Source organism: Lontra canadensis, unplaced genomic scaffold (assembly GCF_010015895.1).
Source record: "Lontra canadensis isolate GAN:19392208 unplaced genomic scaffold, GSC_riverotter_1.0 scaffold1, whole genome shotgun sequence".
NCBI lineage: Eukaryota > Metazoa > Chordata > Mammalia > Carnivora > Mustelidae > Lontra > Lontra canadensis.
The window spans coordinates 48,711,313-48,727,557 of NW_022630995.1; the positions used below are offsets into that span (position 1 = coordinate 48,711,313).

General features: G+C 39.0%; 1 protein-coding gene across 3 annotated transcripts in view; it reads left to right on the forward strand.

Annotated features, from left to right (window-relative positions):
- Window positions 1-16,245, forward strand: part of PPARGC1A (PPARG coactivator 1 alpha) — a 639,925-nt gene that overhangs the window by 516,403 nt on the left and 107,277 nt on the right. The window contains exon 1 of one of the 3 annotated variants that reach the window (XM_032854056.1): window positions 14,471-14,566. The exons of the other annotated variants lie outside the window; for them this stretch is intronic. Within the exon in view, the coding sequence (XP_032709947.1) occupies window positions 14,522-14,566 (45 nt within the window). The 5' untranslated portion in view covers window positions 14,471-14,521. Of the gene's footprint in view, window positions 1-14,470; window positions 14,567-16,245 lie in introns of those variants that run through there. 3 annotated transcript variants of the gene reach the window in all.

Sequence of the window (16,245 nt, forward strand, 5' to 3'; positions counted from 1 at the left end):
CTCACCCACCACTAGTGATTCTTGCCTTCCAGTTCTCATTGTCTTGCTGAATATGTTGGCTTCTGTGATATCCTCTTAGCAGGGTCTCTTATTAGCAAGAACCTTGCCGTGCTGCCTTGATTCTTCCAATCTGACCCACGTTTCAGGTACTTTTTCTTTGTCCTCCCTGTATTCTCTATGCACTCTGCAAAGCTACTTTATCAGCACATGAAAAGGGAGAACATTCTGTCAATAACAATATTTTATCTAGGGCTCCTGACCAATTAGTGTAAGGGCCATCACTCAAATCCTATTTTCTATTAGTAAGAGGGTGGACTTTTTTAAGGGCTGAAGCAAGAGGAGACAATCACCATTCATTTATTGGGAAGTTAGAAGAGAGAAGGAGTGAAAACTGAGCTTCCGGCCTCTCCAGAGGATTCACAATTCACTTTTTTTTTTTTTCTTGGAAGAAGAAAATCTCTTGTTTTTACTAGATGAAAAGAGAGATTTCAAACTGCAAACGTCCTCCCTGAAGCACAGGCTCTTCTAAGCTATGTAGACTCATCAAACACTAGGTTGGTTTGGGACCTTCGAGATTTTCTGTTGCTACATCTCTAAAAAAGATGGGGAAACTGAGGCCCAAAAGAGGGACATAAATTAATCCACAGACATGCATGGAGGTAAGTGAAGAACTAGTGCACGAAGTCAGGTTTTCAGGGCTCTGAGACTGATTCTTTAAAGTTATTTGTTGAATATTTGTGATAGAGCCAGCAGTGTGCTTGGTGCCATAGAGGCTAAAGGGATGAGAATCAAAGGTTGCTGCCCTCAAGGAGCTTTTTGATTTTGCTTTTCAAAGCAAGACATACCCAAATGAAGAAATTGGAGAAGGGGGGAAGCTGGACATACAATCAAGTGCAAGATGGCCCAGTGTGGATGGGGGCAATGCTTGTTATTGTCTGTGTTGGGTCATGGTTTATAAAATAGCTGGGTCCTCAGATAACTAACAGAGTTATTCAGAAAGAACAGGGCAGAACAGAGCAGCAGGGTCGGTATGAAATATACAGAATAGGAATGGCAAATCCTTGACACACAGGCCACTTGCCCCTCCCCCACTTCATGGCAGACATCACTCCCTGGTTGCAGAACTTTTTCCCAGAACCCAGACATGGTTGAGTATTTTTTTTAAACAGTGAAATCCTGGTAGCTATTTTGAAGTCATTGGAACAGGCAGAAGACAATGAAATCTGTTTCCTAACCCTCATATGTGAAAAAGATATTTCCGGTTAGAGTGATGAGCTACTCTTTTAATATTAGGAGATTAAAAATATAGAAGTCTGGCCCTTTGATGGTCATGAGTAGTATTTGTCATAATAATCCCCTGTTAGGAGACCTGAAATGCTAATGTCTAATCTATTTCAATTTAAATTATTATTTTTTTTTGTCATGTCGGACCTCTCTAAGTCAGTTCTTACTGCAGTGCCTGGTACATTTTGGGCACGCAGTAAATATTTGTTGAATGAATGAAACTCACCGAGAAGTTAATTGTAGCCTGGAAGAGGTCAAAGGCCAGAGTTTTATAAGCTGAATCCATCCAACTCATGCTGGGACCTGAGCCAGGAAGAAGTATATCTATAATATATCTCAATGTACAAACCACCTTCTTCTGTAAAATTAGTATCAGCAGGGCCCTCTGTTTCCTGCCATGCCCATTTTCTCTAAGTCACAACATTAATTAATAGAGAAAAAATTTATTGTGAAAAAAAAATGAGTGGCAATTCAGAATTACTTGTTTTTAGGCATTTGGATGTCCTACCCAACTATGTCCCACCAGAAATAGTATGGCATATTCAGAGAATATGTTGGCACTTTTATTTTAATTTCAGTTATTATCCAATGAGATTGTAAAATTCATATGAGATCAAGAACTTCAGATATTTTTTAAACCAGTTACCCACATGTGAACATTTATTAAGCATCTACTCTTATATGACATTTTCTTTGAGAAAGGGGCTATAAAGAAGGATAGGACTTTGTTGGTAAACTTGAGGAACTCTGAATTTAGGAAGAGCCATGATGGGAATGAATTTAGCTACACAACTTCCAAGTACAATGTGTGTTTCTCACATGGTAGCTACTCAGTAAGTACTCGGTGTGACAATCTCATTTTTTTTTTTCCTTTTTAGGCTTTATATCCTAAACATGGGGCTGAGGATATAGAGGATAGCAAACATATTTCTTCTTTCCTGCCTCTTCTGACTGTTTCATAATGGTTCCTTGGGAGTTCATTGTCAAAAAAAGATTCTGAGGCCACGGGTGGGTTCTGAAAGGGACAGTGAGTGCTGTTGGTCCATGAGCCAAGGAGAGGGAGCTGGTGGTCTGTGCCAGGAAGAGGTACACAGTCCTCGTGCTGAGAACCAGGCTCCTGGGAATATTCCCCAATATCTTCCCCCAGTTCTGACTCAATAGCTCATGTTTTTCCTGTTCAGATGTGGCATCCCTAAATGTCATGCTTTTTGAGTGATGGTGTGAATACAATTAGATCGAAACATCATTCCTAGGGAGTTAAAGAAATAGTGAAGGAAGACCTTTCAGGAGTGTAATGAGATGTCTAGCTATTTATTTTAAAAAATAATGGTGATGATAGCTAACATTTGTATATTACTCTGTAGTTTACAAAGCACTTTCACAAATTGGAAACAACCTAACTATCTGTGAATGGAGTATTGGCTAGATAAATCAAGGCACTTGCATATAATGGAATAGTAGGCAGCTATATTATATAGAAAGATGTATATCTTTATTTGCTGTTATCAGATAACACCCATGATAAGTTTTTAAAAAGCAGGTTTCAGAGCAGTATATTATATGAGTCTAGCTCTGTTTAAAAATTATATTTTCACAAACACATACATATGCGTGTGTGGATCTGGCAGGGCAAGAAACCTGGAAATTTATACAGGAAAAGTCTAGTTGTGGTTGTCACTATTTGCTGGGATATAGGGGATTTTTACTTTTTATTTTCCATCTTTCTGCATTTTCTGAAAAACTTATGGTGAACATACACTACTTTCATGAAAATAAAAAAAAGTCACCCACTAAAAACATATATTAAGATCATTAAGATTACTTGGTCCTTACGACTACTACAAGGGAAGTTGTTATCTATGTTTTTACAACGGAGGGGCACACATTCAAATTAACTCAGTACTTAGCATTACTATGTGTCAGACAATGTTCTGATTGCTTTTCATAGTCAAACTCGCTTAATTCTCACCATGATCCTTTAAGATACGTTCTATCATTATCTACATTTTACAGATGAAGAAACTGAGACCCAGAGAGGCTGGGTAAATTGTGAAAGGTCACACAGCTTATGAGGGTACAGAGGCAGGATTTGAAACCAGCTTGCCCAGCTCCAGGACCTGTGTGCGTCACGGTTATTCCATGCTGTTTGACAGAAGGACAGGGTCGGGGGAGGTTGCCTGGTTAGCTGAATTTAGCTTTTCTGGCCCCAGATTTTGTCCCCTGTCACTACATATTTGCATGTGCCTTTTATCTGATGCTTCTTATGGATTGTTAGGCCATTAATGCCCCACTCCAGCATAGCCTCATAGCCTAGTATAATTTGTATAGGGGACTTCATGATAAGGTTCTACTGGAATTCACTACTGAAAGTAAAATCACTCTTAATCGTTATATTTATATAGCTCAGAGAATGGACAGCTAACCTTTTCTGGAAGAGATTAATTAATTCATTCATGCATTCATTTCTTAAATGAATCTTTAATAAGGTGAACTCTGTGCCAAGCACAGATACAATAGTGAACAACAACAACAGAACAAAGAATCCTGTCTGCATGAGCATTACATTCTTTCCTCTTTGTCGTCTTTTTTAATTGAGATACATTTGACACACAATGTCACATTAGTTAGAATATAGCTCCACAGGTCTGTACCTTACGCCTTGCTCACCACAAGTACAGCCACACTGGGACGCCATACAGCCCTATTACAATACCATTGGCTGTATTTCCTATGCTGTGCCTTTCATTCCCATGACATTCATTCCTCTATCTCCCATGTCCCTTAGCCCATTTTGCCCATCCCCCACCCCGCCCCCGGTAGCCATCCATTTGTTCTCTGTATTTATAGGTCTGTTTATGAGACTTAGGTTCTAGTGGAAGTGGATAGAAAATAAGCAAAAGATAGAGGATTTAGAAAATTGATGCTATGGAGGAAAATACAGACGGAACACGGGTACTAATGGATGAGCACTGGGAATGGAGGTGGGATTATAATGGATATAGAGAAGCCTGGGAAGACCTGTCTCCTTTTGTTAAATAATGAATATTTATTTAACCCAACACATTTTGATTTTCGTTAGAACAGCCAGGAGACTCAGAGCTAAATTCGGGAGTGAGTTACAGGAAAAAAAAAAAAAAAAAAAAGTAATTCATTCCAAGTCTATGCAAGCATTACTTTCTTGCTCTTTTTAACATGATTTGATCTGTTTTTTTTAATTCCTATTGTCTTGTTTCATGTGTCTAACTGTATGTAATCTAGAATTCCATTTTTGGAAATAGATAGGATACACATTTTAAACATTAAAAAAATGAGTGGAATCCATGAGAAGTACAAAAGAGAGCAAACAGCCCATTTTCCTTTAGGCAGAGGAATCTCTTCTTCTTCTTTTTTTTTTTTTTTTTTGACTGTTGAATATTGACTATTGAATTGACTGTTGAATAATCTCATCTGTGATTTGACTGGGGACTTTTTTCTGTCCTATATTGTTTTCTCCCCCATGCACATGCATATACACACTCTCCCTCTTCTCCTAATTTTCACTTCCAAAAAAGTCTAGATTTGTGCTTCCTGAATAGAATGGGCCTCTTTTTCTTTTCTCTAACATACAAACATCTTTACTCTTTCATTGCTGTAAATAATTTCAGTGACTGTGGAGCTTGCTAGGACCACGTTGATACTTAGCAGGAGTTGTGAATGTTGATGGATGTGGTAGTTCTCTCCAGTAATTAAAAGCACAGTTATTTATAAGGTCCCACTTAGAATTGTAGCAATCTATAGTTGCTGTTAATTGATGACAGATTCATGCTATTTATCAATAATGTATGATATTTATATCAGCATCTTCTGTGGCTGTGCTCACAGTTTTAAGCACTGATTTATTTATTTTATTTATTTTTTTTAGAAGGAGAGTGGGCAAGCAAGCATGTGGTTGGGGGCTTGTGGGTAGGTTGTGTGGGGAGGGGCAGAGAGATTCCCAAGCAAGAGCCACCATACCCAGCATAGAGCTGAACTTGGGGCTCAAGCTCCCAACCCTGAGATCATGACCTGAGCAGAAATTAACACTCAGATTCTAAACTGAATGAACCACCCAGGTACTTCAAGCATTGGGATCTTGAGAACAATGTGTTATGCTGGTGTTAGTGTCTGCAAGGTAATTGAAAACGATGGTGTTGCTTGACATCCTGGGTATCTGGACTAGCTAGGCTCAGACCATGTGGACCTACAGTTGTCCAGTCCTTAATCATGAAAAAGAGTTTTGCTTTCAAATATATTTTTGAAGATCTATCTTTCATGCTTATTAGTGGTATTTCTTTTTGGTTATTTTCCTTGAAAAAGGAGAGGATGCTTTCAACACATTTCTGATGGTTGTGTTCAAAATCATATTCTCAAGTTCTCAGGAAGTTTTAGAGATGGCACACTTATGCTATGACAGAGCCTTTGCAAGACTGTGGGAGTCATACGGTGTGAAATTGTGGTTGTTTGTGGGTATGTCTGTCTCTTTTGGCAGATTTAAGGGCAGAGATAATGTGTTGATCAAATTTGTGTCTAACAGTGTGCCTTTTAGGTATAGGTGATCAATAAGTCCTTGAAAAGTAAATATGTAAATTTATGCCTGTACAATTGTCTTACAGAAAAGGATATGGAAAATATATACCCTATTCCCTTGTTGTATGAAGAGAAACAGTAGATAAATGCAAATGGCTTAGACCAAAGCCTGAAACATAGTAAGCACTCAACAAAATATAGCCGTTGTTAATATTATTGATGACACTATCTGAGCAGGCCCAGGATGTAGCATTGCGCTTGATGTAGAGTTTACATCCATAAAGATTCATTTTGGAAATGAATGCATGCATGGGTGAATGAATGAATCCCTTCCAGAAGAGGTTAGGTCTCTATGCTCTGAGGTTCCCCAGCACCTTCTGCATTGCTTTACTTCAGCATATTCTACTAACATCATTGCCCTTGTTTATTCATCTCCTCACTTACTAGGCTGCGGGAAGACTTTTGTTTTCTTTGTCTCTATAGTCTGAAGCCTGGCACTGTCTGAAGCCTGGCACTGTCTGTAGAAAGAGGTAGTGTAAATTCTGTAAATGGATGAATATAGAGACGGATGAGTAAATACTTGCTTTCTCTATGATGCCCTATCAGCTCAGAAGGAAAACTGTTGAGATAATGAGCTGATACCAAGGAACAAGAAACAAGTCTTCTACCTTTCTCTTCACAGTTGTGGAATCTCACCATTCATTCACTTTCAACACATGTCTTTTAGGACATTTTTCACCTTTTCAGACTGATGAATGAAATTCTGAACAAGTCAATTTTCTTTTTTTCATGGAGATTATGTTCTAAACGTCTTTAAGCCTCATTTTACTTGCATTTCTTCTCTTTTGAGGGTCCCAAATTTATTTTTGAGATCACATTAAAAATTACAATCCTGGGGTTTTAGACATTTTGCCAGTTGGTCTACTACTAAAATGAAATACCTATGTTTTGTATGCTTATTTATTACATGGGGTTGGGGGAGGAAAGAGAGAGAAGAAGAGACAGAACTTTGAAGGAATTGACCCACATAATTTTGAGGGTTAGCAAGACTGAACTCTGTAAATCTATAGGGTAGGCTAGCTGGCTGGAAACTCAGGCAAGATTTCTAAGTTATCTGATTCTTACATCTTAAGAAATCTGATTCTACGACAAGAATCAAGAGATTCTTGAGGTCGAATCTCTCTTCTTAGGGCAATGTCTATTTTTTGTTGTATGAGCTTCAACTGATGGAATGAGGCCCACCCACATTATGGGGGGTCATCTGCTTTACTTAAAGTCAATTGATTGTAGATGTTAATTAAATTTATAAAACAGACCTTTACAGCAGCACCTAAATTAGGATTTGAATGAACAAATGCGGTACCATAGCCTAGCTAAGTTGGCACATAAGCAATCAAATGTATTATCTTTTGTGATCTTTATAGAGTCCTGAAACCTAAGAAAAGGGCACAGTGAACCAGTTTTATACATAAGAAAAATAAGGCACAGAGAGGCTTCATACTTTCCACGTGGCTTTGAGCCAAAGTCAGTGTCAGAGTCAAGGATGCGAGGCTCTGCTCTGTACCTTGCTGTCTCTCAGCCTGGCCTAGTAAACCAAGAACACGCTTTTGAAAGCACCATATCTTCACTGGGAATTCTCTCTGTCTTTTTAATAATACCCTAAGACATTTTTCCTACTTCAAAATACTAGTTTCTCCCACTGGGTATCTTTTCAAACTTAATCCTAATGACCTATGTGTAGTTTAATCTTCCATTTTGTGATTGGTCAGTTTGTAATTAGTTACATTTAGGACCATGAAGTTCCTGAACATCCTCTAGGATTTCATGTCCCCAAAATAGGTGCTTTTTAGAGGCTACCAAAATGCCTTCTAGTATATATCTCTTGACGAAATGATTGATATTCATCTATCATCATTTCTCCAGTCTATGGTAGGTTCTCTCAATGTTTTATCCAGTTGGAAAGTGACTGACTAATTATAATTTAACATATGTTTCTTGGTTAAGTTCATGATCATTAATCTCAGTTTATCTCCAGGTAACAGCAGATACCGGCAGACTGATAGCCCATGAGGAAGATCATCAGGTAACTCTCAGAATTTCGTTTGATTGGATCAGGATTCTTATTATGTATCATGGCTCCATACTTGAGATTTCAGGTCATTGCCACAAATCGTGTGAACTCAAACCAGAATTGAGTCCATCCATGTCTCTGTGTAAACCCCTGGAGAAGATGTATTGTAATTTATCATACTTCTAAGTAAGAGCAGTGGAAAATACCATTATCTTGAAAATTCAAAGATGACAAAAGGCAATTTTTTTTTTTCATGGAAGGCCCCCCACACTCTGCTAGGCACACACAAAATGACTTCAAAGAAGGGAAGATGGGAGAAGGGCTCTTTTCCCATAACACCTGCTTCTCCTTTCCCTGCTCTTGCAGCAGCCTGGGGTTCTCTGTTCTCTGTGTTTTACTTGCTGTGTTCTGCAGGTTCCTCTGTTGCTTCAGACTCATAGATTCCATTTACTCTAGTCAACTGTGGGCTCTGTGGGACCAGGAGCTCAATCCAATTCAACTGTATTGTTGTAGTGCTTCACTCAACTTTAGTCGGTAAAGATTCAAAACTACATGAGATGGTAGTAGGAGACAGTTTGGTGGAGGGGTTAAGGACATGTGCCCTGAAATCAGGCAGCTGGGTTTGAGTGCACAGCAGACCACTTACTATTGGTATAGACTCAGGCATGTCACTTAACTCTCTTTGTGTCTATTTCTCCAGCTAAAAACAAGAATGGAGGAGATAGCAATAGTACCTATTTCATGAGATAATATGTATAAAGAACTTAGAATAGTAGTGGAGGGCACCTGGGTGGTGCAGTGGTGGGACTGGGCCCCACATTGGGTTCCATACAGAGTCTGCTTGGGATTCTCTCTCTTCCTCTCTCTCTGCCCCTCCCCTGCTCTCTCTCTTTCTCTCTCTCTCTGTAAAATAAATAAGTATATCTTTCAAAAAATAATAGTAGGTTCATGGTTGGCATCATACTTTGGATTACACTTTTTAAAAAAATCACCTACTTCCATTTTAAACAATTTTTGATTTTGTATATGTCATCTTCTAGTGACTTCCTGGAATTTTGTGAGTTAAAGACCCATCTTCAGTAACATCACCTAAGCAGCTACATTCCACCACCTAGTTGAGAGCACAGTCTTGGCTCTTACTACATTTCATATTTCTTTATATTTCCCTTAGCAGCTAACACTGGACCTAGTATGATTCATCATTTGGAACCAGGACTTTTTATTTTCTAGTCCCTTAGTATTCAATAAAAACTAACATTTACCAAATATCTATGCGGTGCCAAGCGAGGTATCTGATTCTTACATTCTCCATGAGGATAGTAGTATCATCTCCATTTTATAGAGACCAGGGAGATTAAGCACCTTAGACCATTTCAACAAATCAGGAAGTGTCAGAACTGGTTCTCCCCCAGGTTGATCTTATTCCAAAGAGAAGTCTCTCTCTCCCTCATTTTCCTTCCTCTTCCTGCCTCTTCTGGGGGCCCGGCAGTCACCCCAAAGCTAGAAAAACCCACATGCTCTTTTCCCGCTAAGTATGCTTCTTGTAATACTTTGTTCTGGACCCCAGAACTTTTATTGGAGGTCCCATGAATGGCTGGGCAAAGTCCTAGCAAGCCACATCTCTGTTTTCCTTTATTCATATGTTGGCACCCACATAGGACTGCCTGATATTACACTGAACTACTAAGTAGCTCCCAGAAAAGCAGAGCACCTATGCAGGGGCACCAATTTTTTTCCTTTGAAAGGTTATTATATTGGAATCTTTAAACACCGAAGTCCTCATTATGATAAAGATCAGCACTCTGTTGGGCTTCTCTGTACATATAAAACTGAGTAACAGGTCTAGTTTTTATGTTGAATTACATATGGGGCAGGGACCTCTCAAAGTTTTCAGAGGTCCTGACTGGCATTCTCATTCTAGGCTATTTATAAGGTTAACTAGATGTTTTTTCAATCCTCTATGAACCCCATCTTTTCTCCCTCAACACACTTGCTTTTGCTCTGTTCACATGTGGACATGTTGGTGATGAATCTGGCCTCTACTCACCCTTAGACTATAAACACTTTCAGGGCAGGAAGATATAAAGTCTTAATGTAGGTTTAGTACCTGGCTTGCTACTGGCCCATCTTTTACACCACAGTAGATTCCTATTGATTTACTGGCTCTTAGCAGCTGGTTGCTTGTCCTCATATCTCATGTTCTTTGGAAGTCTTTTAGCCAAGATTTTTAATTTTAATTTTTAGGACCAGCCTATTTACCCTTACAAGGTAGGGAGACTGTGTGTGGTTAGTATTGGCTAAGCAGAATCCATGCACAGGAGAAGGAAGTACATTCCACACCTTTTGACGAGTCTAAAGTTACTGTCTGAGACTATAAATAACAACAGTTATGAACAGATATGAATTGGAGAGATAAATTCTTTGTGGATAATTTTCCAAGCAATATGGTATTTTCTTTTCAGTGCTGTTGGTTATTGATAATATTTAGAAAAAGAATATCTGGATTTTGAGAATATATTTGTTTTTTTCTATGTCACCCATTTAATATATTTTAATTTTTTTAAAGGTGTAGGCATTTCTAGAGTATTTTATGATGCAGACATTCAAAGAAAACTTCAGTGCGTATGAATAATGTAGCTTTAAAGTTTTCCTCAGTTATTTGTTTTCCTATGTGGGAAATTACTGAATCTCACATATTTTTGAGTTTTCAAAATTTTGATTTTTCGTAGTTAGTTCTTAATAGTTTTGCCTTTAAATCCCTAAAGAGATGCTTGAGTTGGAAAGTGGAGACATTGTCTGTCACTGGTTCTTTTAAAGAAAGTTCCACTTGGTGGCAATTTACACAGCATCTTTACTCAACATTTGCCCAAACTTGCAGTGATTAAGCATTGGCAATAAATCCAAATATCATTTTTTTTCCCTTTGCAAAGTGTTCGAGATTTTTCTTTCACATGAATCTTTGATCTTTAAAAATGCCTCCTTACAGATTCCATTGAGGCTCATTTTATGCTCTAACCAGAGCTGTTGTTTCTTCTCCCTTCTATACGTGGGCAAGGCACCTGTTGAGAAGGAAGGACAAGCCCTGTTTCCCACGTACATTTGTCGCATTAATTGCAGTGTCTGTTCCACGGAATAAAAAGTACAGAAGTCATATAACATATATTTTATTTTAAAAAATTCTAGGAAGTTAGGAGAGGCTGGGAGGACAGAGAAATAATTGGAGCTGAGAAACGTGAGCAATGCAGGACATGGACATTTATGTAGTACCCACTGCAGATGAGGCGTTCTGCAAGGCCCCTCACCCACATCCTTCAGCTCTTCCTGTTGAAGCCCCATGATAAGCCAGTAAGGAGGGTATTAGCCCCCATTTTCTAAGTGGAAAAACAAAGTCTCACAGATATTAAGGGGTTCAACTGGTGGTATTGAGGTGGAGTATATTTACTGAGGTAGAGTAGACTCCGAGTGTGTTCATGTTCCTGGTACGCTCAGCTGAGTGCATAGCCTCTGCAACCAATGTCTTTATTCTGTGTCCATCTGAGTTCTGAATCTGAATTATGTAGCTTGGAACAAACTACATAATTTGCATACCTAGAAAAGGATCCTGAGTGTGAATTTGGCTTACTGCTCTTTTGGAAAGTGAGTTTCTTTTTTCAGTAGTATTACTTCTGGACCAAATGTCCAAAAAATAAATAAATAAATCGATAAATAAACAATAAAAAACCAAAGGCATGAAATTTCCAGTCCTATTCAATAATAATCAGTGTGGTTTTGATTTTTTTAGGTGTGGTGGTGTTGATGGCTATGGGAAGGTCAGAATTAATAATTGCATGGCTACCTCCTCAAATGGTCATAGGCCATCCCTGTTTGTCTTTGTTCTTCTAGGTTCCAGAAAGTGCGAGAGTATCAGAGCAGGCAGTGTATTCTGGCTTTGCATTCTGGGCCATTTACTTTGGAAACTGCCCTATTGAATGATGGCCCTTCAGTCAGCCAGACGGGCTGGCTACTTTGGACCTTACTTATAGTTGTCTCAAGACCAGGGCCAAAAGATTCTCAAAGCCTACATTTTTTGGGAAATACATTCAGTGGAGTTTATTTATATTTCCAAAATCAGAGGAGATTGTAAAACTACATATTTTAGCCCCACTTTCCAAAAACTTGTACTACAGTGAGTTTTGAATGGCTCTAACTCATGTGATCTTTTCACATTTGACCACACTTCCAAGCCAACGCTATAAAACTTATATTGGAAGTTGATTCAGGTATTGGTGTTAAGGGTCAAAGTTATAATCTGTTTGTTGAGTTCTGGTCTAGAGTGAGATAAACACTTCATCATATAGACTTGCTTGGAAACACATCAGTAGCATAGGAAACATCTCCATCAAATGGTTTATTATGTGGTCTTAAGATATGTCTTAATCTGGCCTTTATTTGTAATTGCCATCTTCAAAAGAAATTTCAATTGCATTTAGGGAGAGATGTGGCATTATATAAGGGCTTCTTCTTCTCTGAAAGTGCTCTTCCATGATCTGAATCAGACATCCCAAGTTAACTTTAGAAGTTGGTCTACAAAGAAAGGTGCATTCTTTTAAATGATACGCTAGATCACATTCAAAGATACTTGTAGTTTGGCTTCTTTTGACCAGAGCACGGTACCATGTGTTGGCTGTGTTCCTGTTTGAGTCATGCCTTTTCTGAATTTCCCTGGTTGTTTCGACTAGATATGTGTGGTGTTTTACTTTCTATTAGAATGTGAAGCTATGGTTCCCTTCTGACTTGTGGGGAGACTTCTAGATGTCAAAGTAACCTCATGATTGGAAGCAAACGAAAATTTTGGAAGTCAGACAAGAGGACCTTCAGGTCCCATGTCTCCCCTAGACCAGCTTCTGTCTCTGGAAAAGTTATTTAATCTCTTGAGGCTTCAGTGAGCCAATCCCTTGAATTGTCATTATGGGGGTACTAGCTCCTACTGATAGTGCAAGAAGGAAATGAGATATTGTACATAACTACTCCTCACAGTGGTTGGTACACAGTAGATATTCACCAAATGAGGGATATCATTTCTTTATTGCTGTCATGCTTTATTGCTGGCACAAGTAGCTCTGAACTATGGTGTTTAAAGGATTAGAGAAGACCCTGTTGTTCCAAAGTTGGAGGAGGATGGGGAAAGCAGGAGTACCTTGCCTCATTTCTCATGCTTCAGACTTGTTTATTACAGTGGCAGGTTACCATGGAAACTTTCGGGATTAAGATGGCATTATTGAGTTAAGCATTCAACAAACACCTCGGGAAAGGAAAGCTATAGCATGTATGTGTGCGTAAGTAGTTTTCAAGCGAGAGGGTAATTTGGGGGTGAGGGGATGGCAGTTACTGACTTGCTCGTCTCCCAGAAATTCCTGAGCTCTCGCAGAGCTTTGTGATCCCGGGATGAAACTGTGATCTTTACCTTGCATTTGCCCCTTTGCAGACTATGTCCTACGTCGTCCAGCAATTATAAGCCAGAATTTCAAAATGGGAAGCCGCTCTCTACGTGGCCAGGAGTGTGGCTTTTCAAAATAGATTCTGAAGTCGAAAAGAACTCTGAGTGTTTTTTGAGAAGGGCTGACCTCCTTTCATGCCACTTACTGTGAATTAAAGCTGTGAGGAGAACCAGTTTGGGCATGCGGTGAGGCCCGGATTGCCGAGAGCCACTGCTGCCAGGGAACAAGATTTGTGTTTCTACGGAGATACAACAAAAAGGAGAATGCTTTAGGAGCCAGCGGCTGTCAGAGTGCAGAAGTATCTATGTTCAGAAAGGGAAATAGAAGTTGAATCAAGAAATTTTATACACACGTTACAGGGTGCCCTTCTGCTAGTGATTCTTAAATGCAAAAGCAAATAGTTGTGGCCACAAAGGGTTTAGTACCTCTCAGCTGATTTTAGTTCTCAGACTCAAACTGGATCTGGTTGGTATTGACCTGCGCTGTGCATGTGATTTTAAGATGATCTGAGTCTTGTCTGTCATTTCGTTGGGTTGTATTAGTAACAGGGGACAAAGGGTGACATATCTCAGCAGAGGGTTGGGCAGTCACTTGACAATCTATTCAGAATCCACGAGAGGAGGGAAACCTTAGTTGTGACAACTGGGGCAGCAAACAGTGTCTTCGATGCCAGCTGCAGCGCGTTTGCAAATGCGAGGTCCGTTATTAGTGTAGAAGAATGTCCTAAATGGGTTCATTGGATAAAGTCTCATCACAGGGCAGAAATCACAGGGCAGAAATCACAGGGAGAGTGCACCAAAGAAAAATTACAGTACAGCTATGTTTACTTAGTGCCTCTGCAATGGGGTTTTATTTTCCACAGTTGGAAAGGGAACCACCTGTCTCAACTGCTGATGTCAGAGAGCTCCCTTGAGACACAGGGCTGTTGGAAAGCACATGATACTGTATATATTTGCTCTTACGTCCATATCTGGCTCAGATTGGGTTTCAGATTTGTGCCCTATTGTGGAGTTCATTGAGCAGTGACTCTGAGGTGCTCTCCCACGTCACCATGTCCTTGTGAATTAAAAAGTCGCTCGTGCAAGCGCCTGTCGGGAGTGTTCCCTCAGCTTGCGATGCAAGTATTTACACTGCAGTAAAATGAATGACATGCGTATCGGGGTTATCGACTATGGATTCAGATTTGAAAGTGAGTATCAAGTGAGTACCAAGTGAATGCTATCTCTGCACCTTGAAGTCAATATGGTGCTGTGTTTGGGCTTTTGTTTTATTTCTAATGATCAGGAAAAAATGTGTATATCAGGTTTAGAAGGTATATGTGTAGATTGCTAAAGAGGCCAAAAAAAAAAAAAAGACAAAAGAAAGAAAGAAAGAAAACAGAACAGTATGTGCTTTTTCTTTTTCTTTTCTTTCTTTTTTTTTTTTTTTTGCTGGTGGCGTGTCAATATGGAGAAATTGTAGAGTGAATGAAATGCCTAATGCCTAATATGGAAAGACTGGATATTAATGACCATGCATTTCAAGGAACCTATTGCATTATTATTTAATTTTTTTTTCAAAAACTTGTGCAATTGCTGTTCCAGCTCTTTGTGCTGGGGGGAGATGAGACCTTTTAAATGGTATTCCCTAAGGAAATGCAAGGGCCACTGCACTGCACAACTCCAGGGGGCACCGTTATGTCACAGTGAGGACTCCCGCTTGAACTATCCCGCTGACTATATGTCCAATCCCAGAAAATGTGATGCTATCAACATTACTCAAACATTACATAAAAATAGAATTGTTACCAACAATTGCAGAAGGCTTGCTATTAGTGAAGTTATTCATTATTTTAATAGTGCCATGCATCTCAATTTGAATATCTTTACCAACTTGGAATTATATGGCTGTTACACAAAATAGGTGGAAAACGGAATCTCTGAGAGTGTAAATTACATTCCTGAGCCACATCAAATCAATGTCCTATTAGGGATCAGAACCGGGGTTCTTAATTCCCAGCTTTCCCATGACTTGCGCTTCAATTAAATTACTATTTGAAATGATGCTTGGTATCTTTTCTCAAATCCTAAAAATAGAGTAAATAGGATGGGCTAAGACCCCTTGGTTCATCTAATCTTTCCCCCAGTGTAGGATTTTCCTCTGAACCATTAAAAGTGTTATAATATATGATTGATATTAATTAGTTTTCTGTAAAGTACTGCACTCCTTAACATGAACTGAACTAGAAATAAATATATTACCATGAATTAAGATTTTATTAGTTGAGAAGAAGAATTGGATGAAGGCACCTATGTGAAATCCTAAGTACAGGCGTCAAATTGAATTAATGCCAGCACTGCCTTGAGATTAATTTGAGTACTGAATAAGAAATAGTATACCATAACATAACTGTGTTTACTGAATCATTTTTGGCATCAAAAACTAAAGCTACATTACAGATGCACCAACAGGCTTTCCTCCCTTGGAAGAGAGAGGCGGGTGCATTTTGTAATTAAAGTGGATGTTACCCTCTGAAAAATGCCTCTGGACTCCAGGAAGAAAACTGTCTTCTTGAGAACATTGCATCCCAATATATATCTCAGACTTTGCATATGTTCTGTTGCCCTGGACTTCTACATCCTATTAAATTTTATAATATGATCAGCTCTATTTTCTACCCTCCCTCAGTCCAGAGTACTGGGTAGACCTCACTTTATAAATTTGCATCTCATTATTATGTATATGTTTTTGGAAAATTGTGGAAAGTGTTGAAGAGATGTATGGGGTTGCCTCAGGGATGTTCTAGAAGGGATTCCTGATTATGTAGGGAGGACGAATTATACAGTACATAATGCAGAGCAGTGCAAGCAGAAGCCTGTAAAGCTCCAG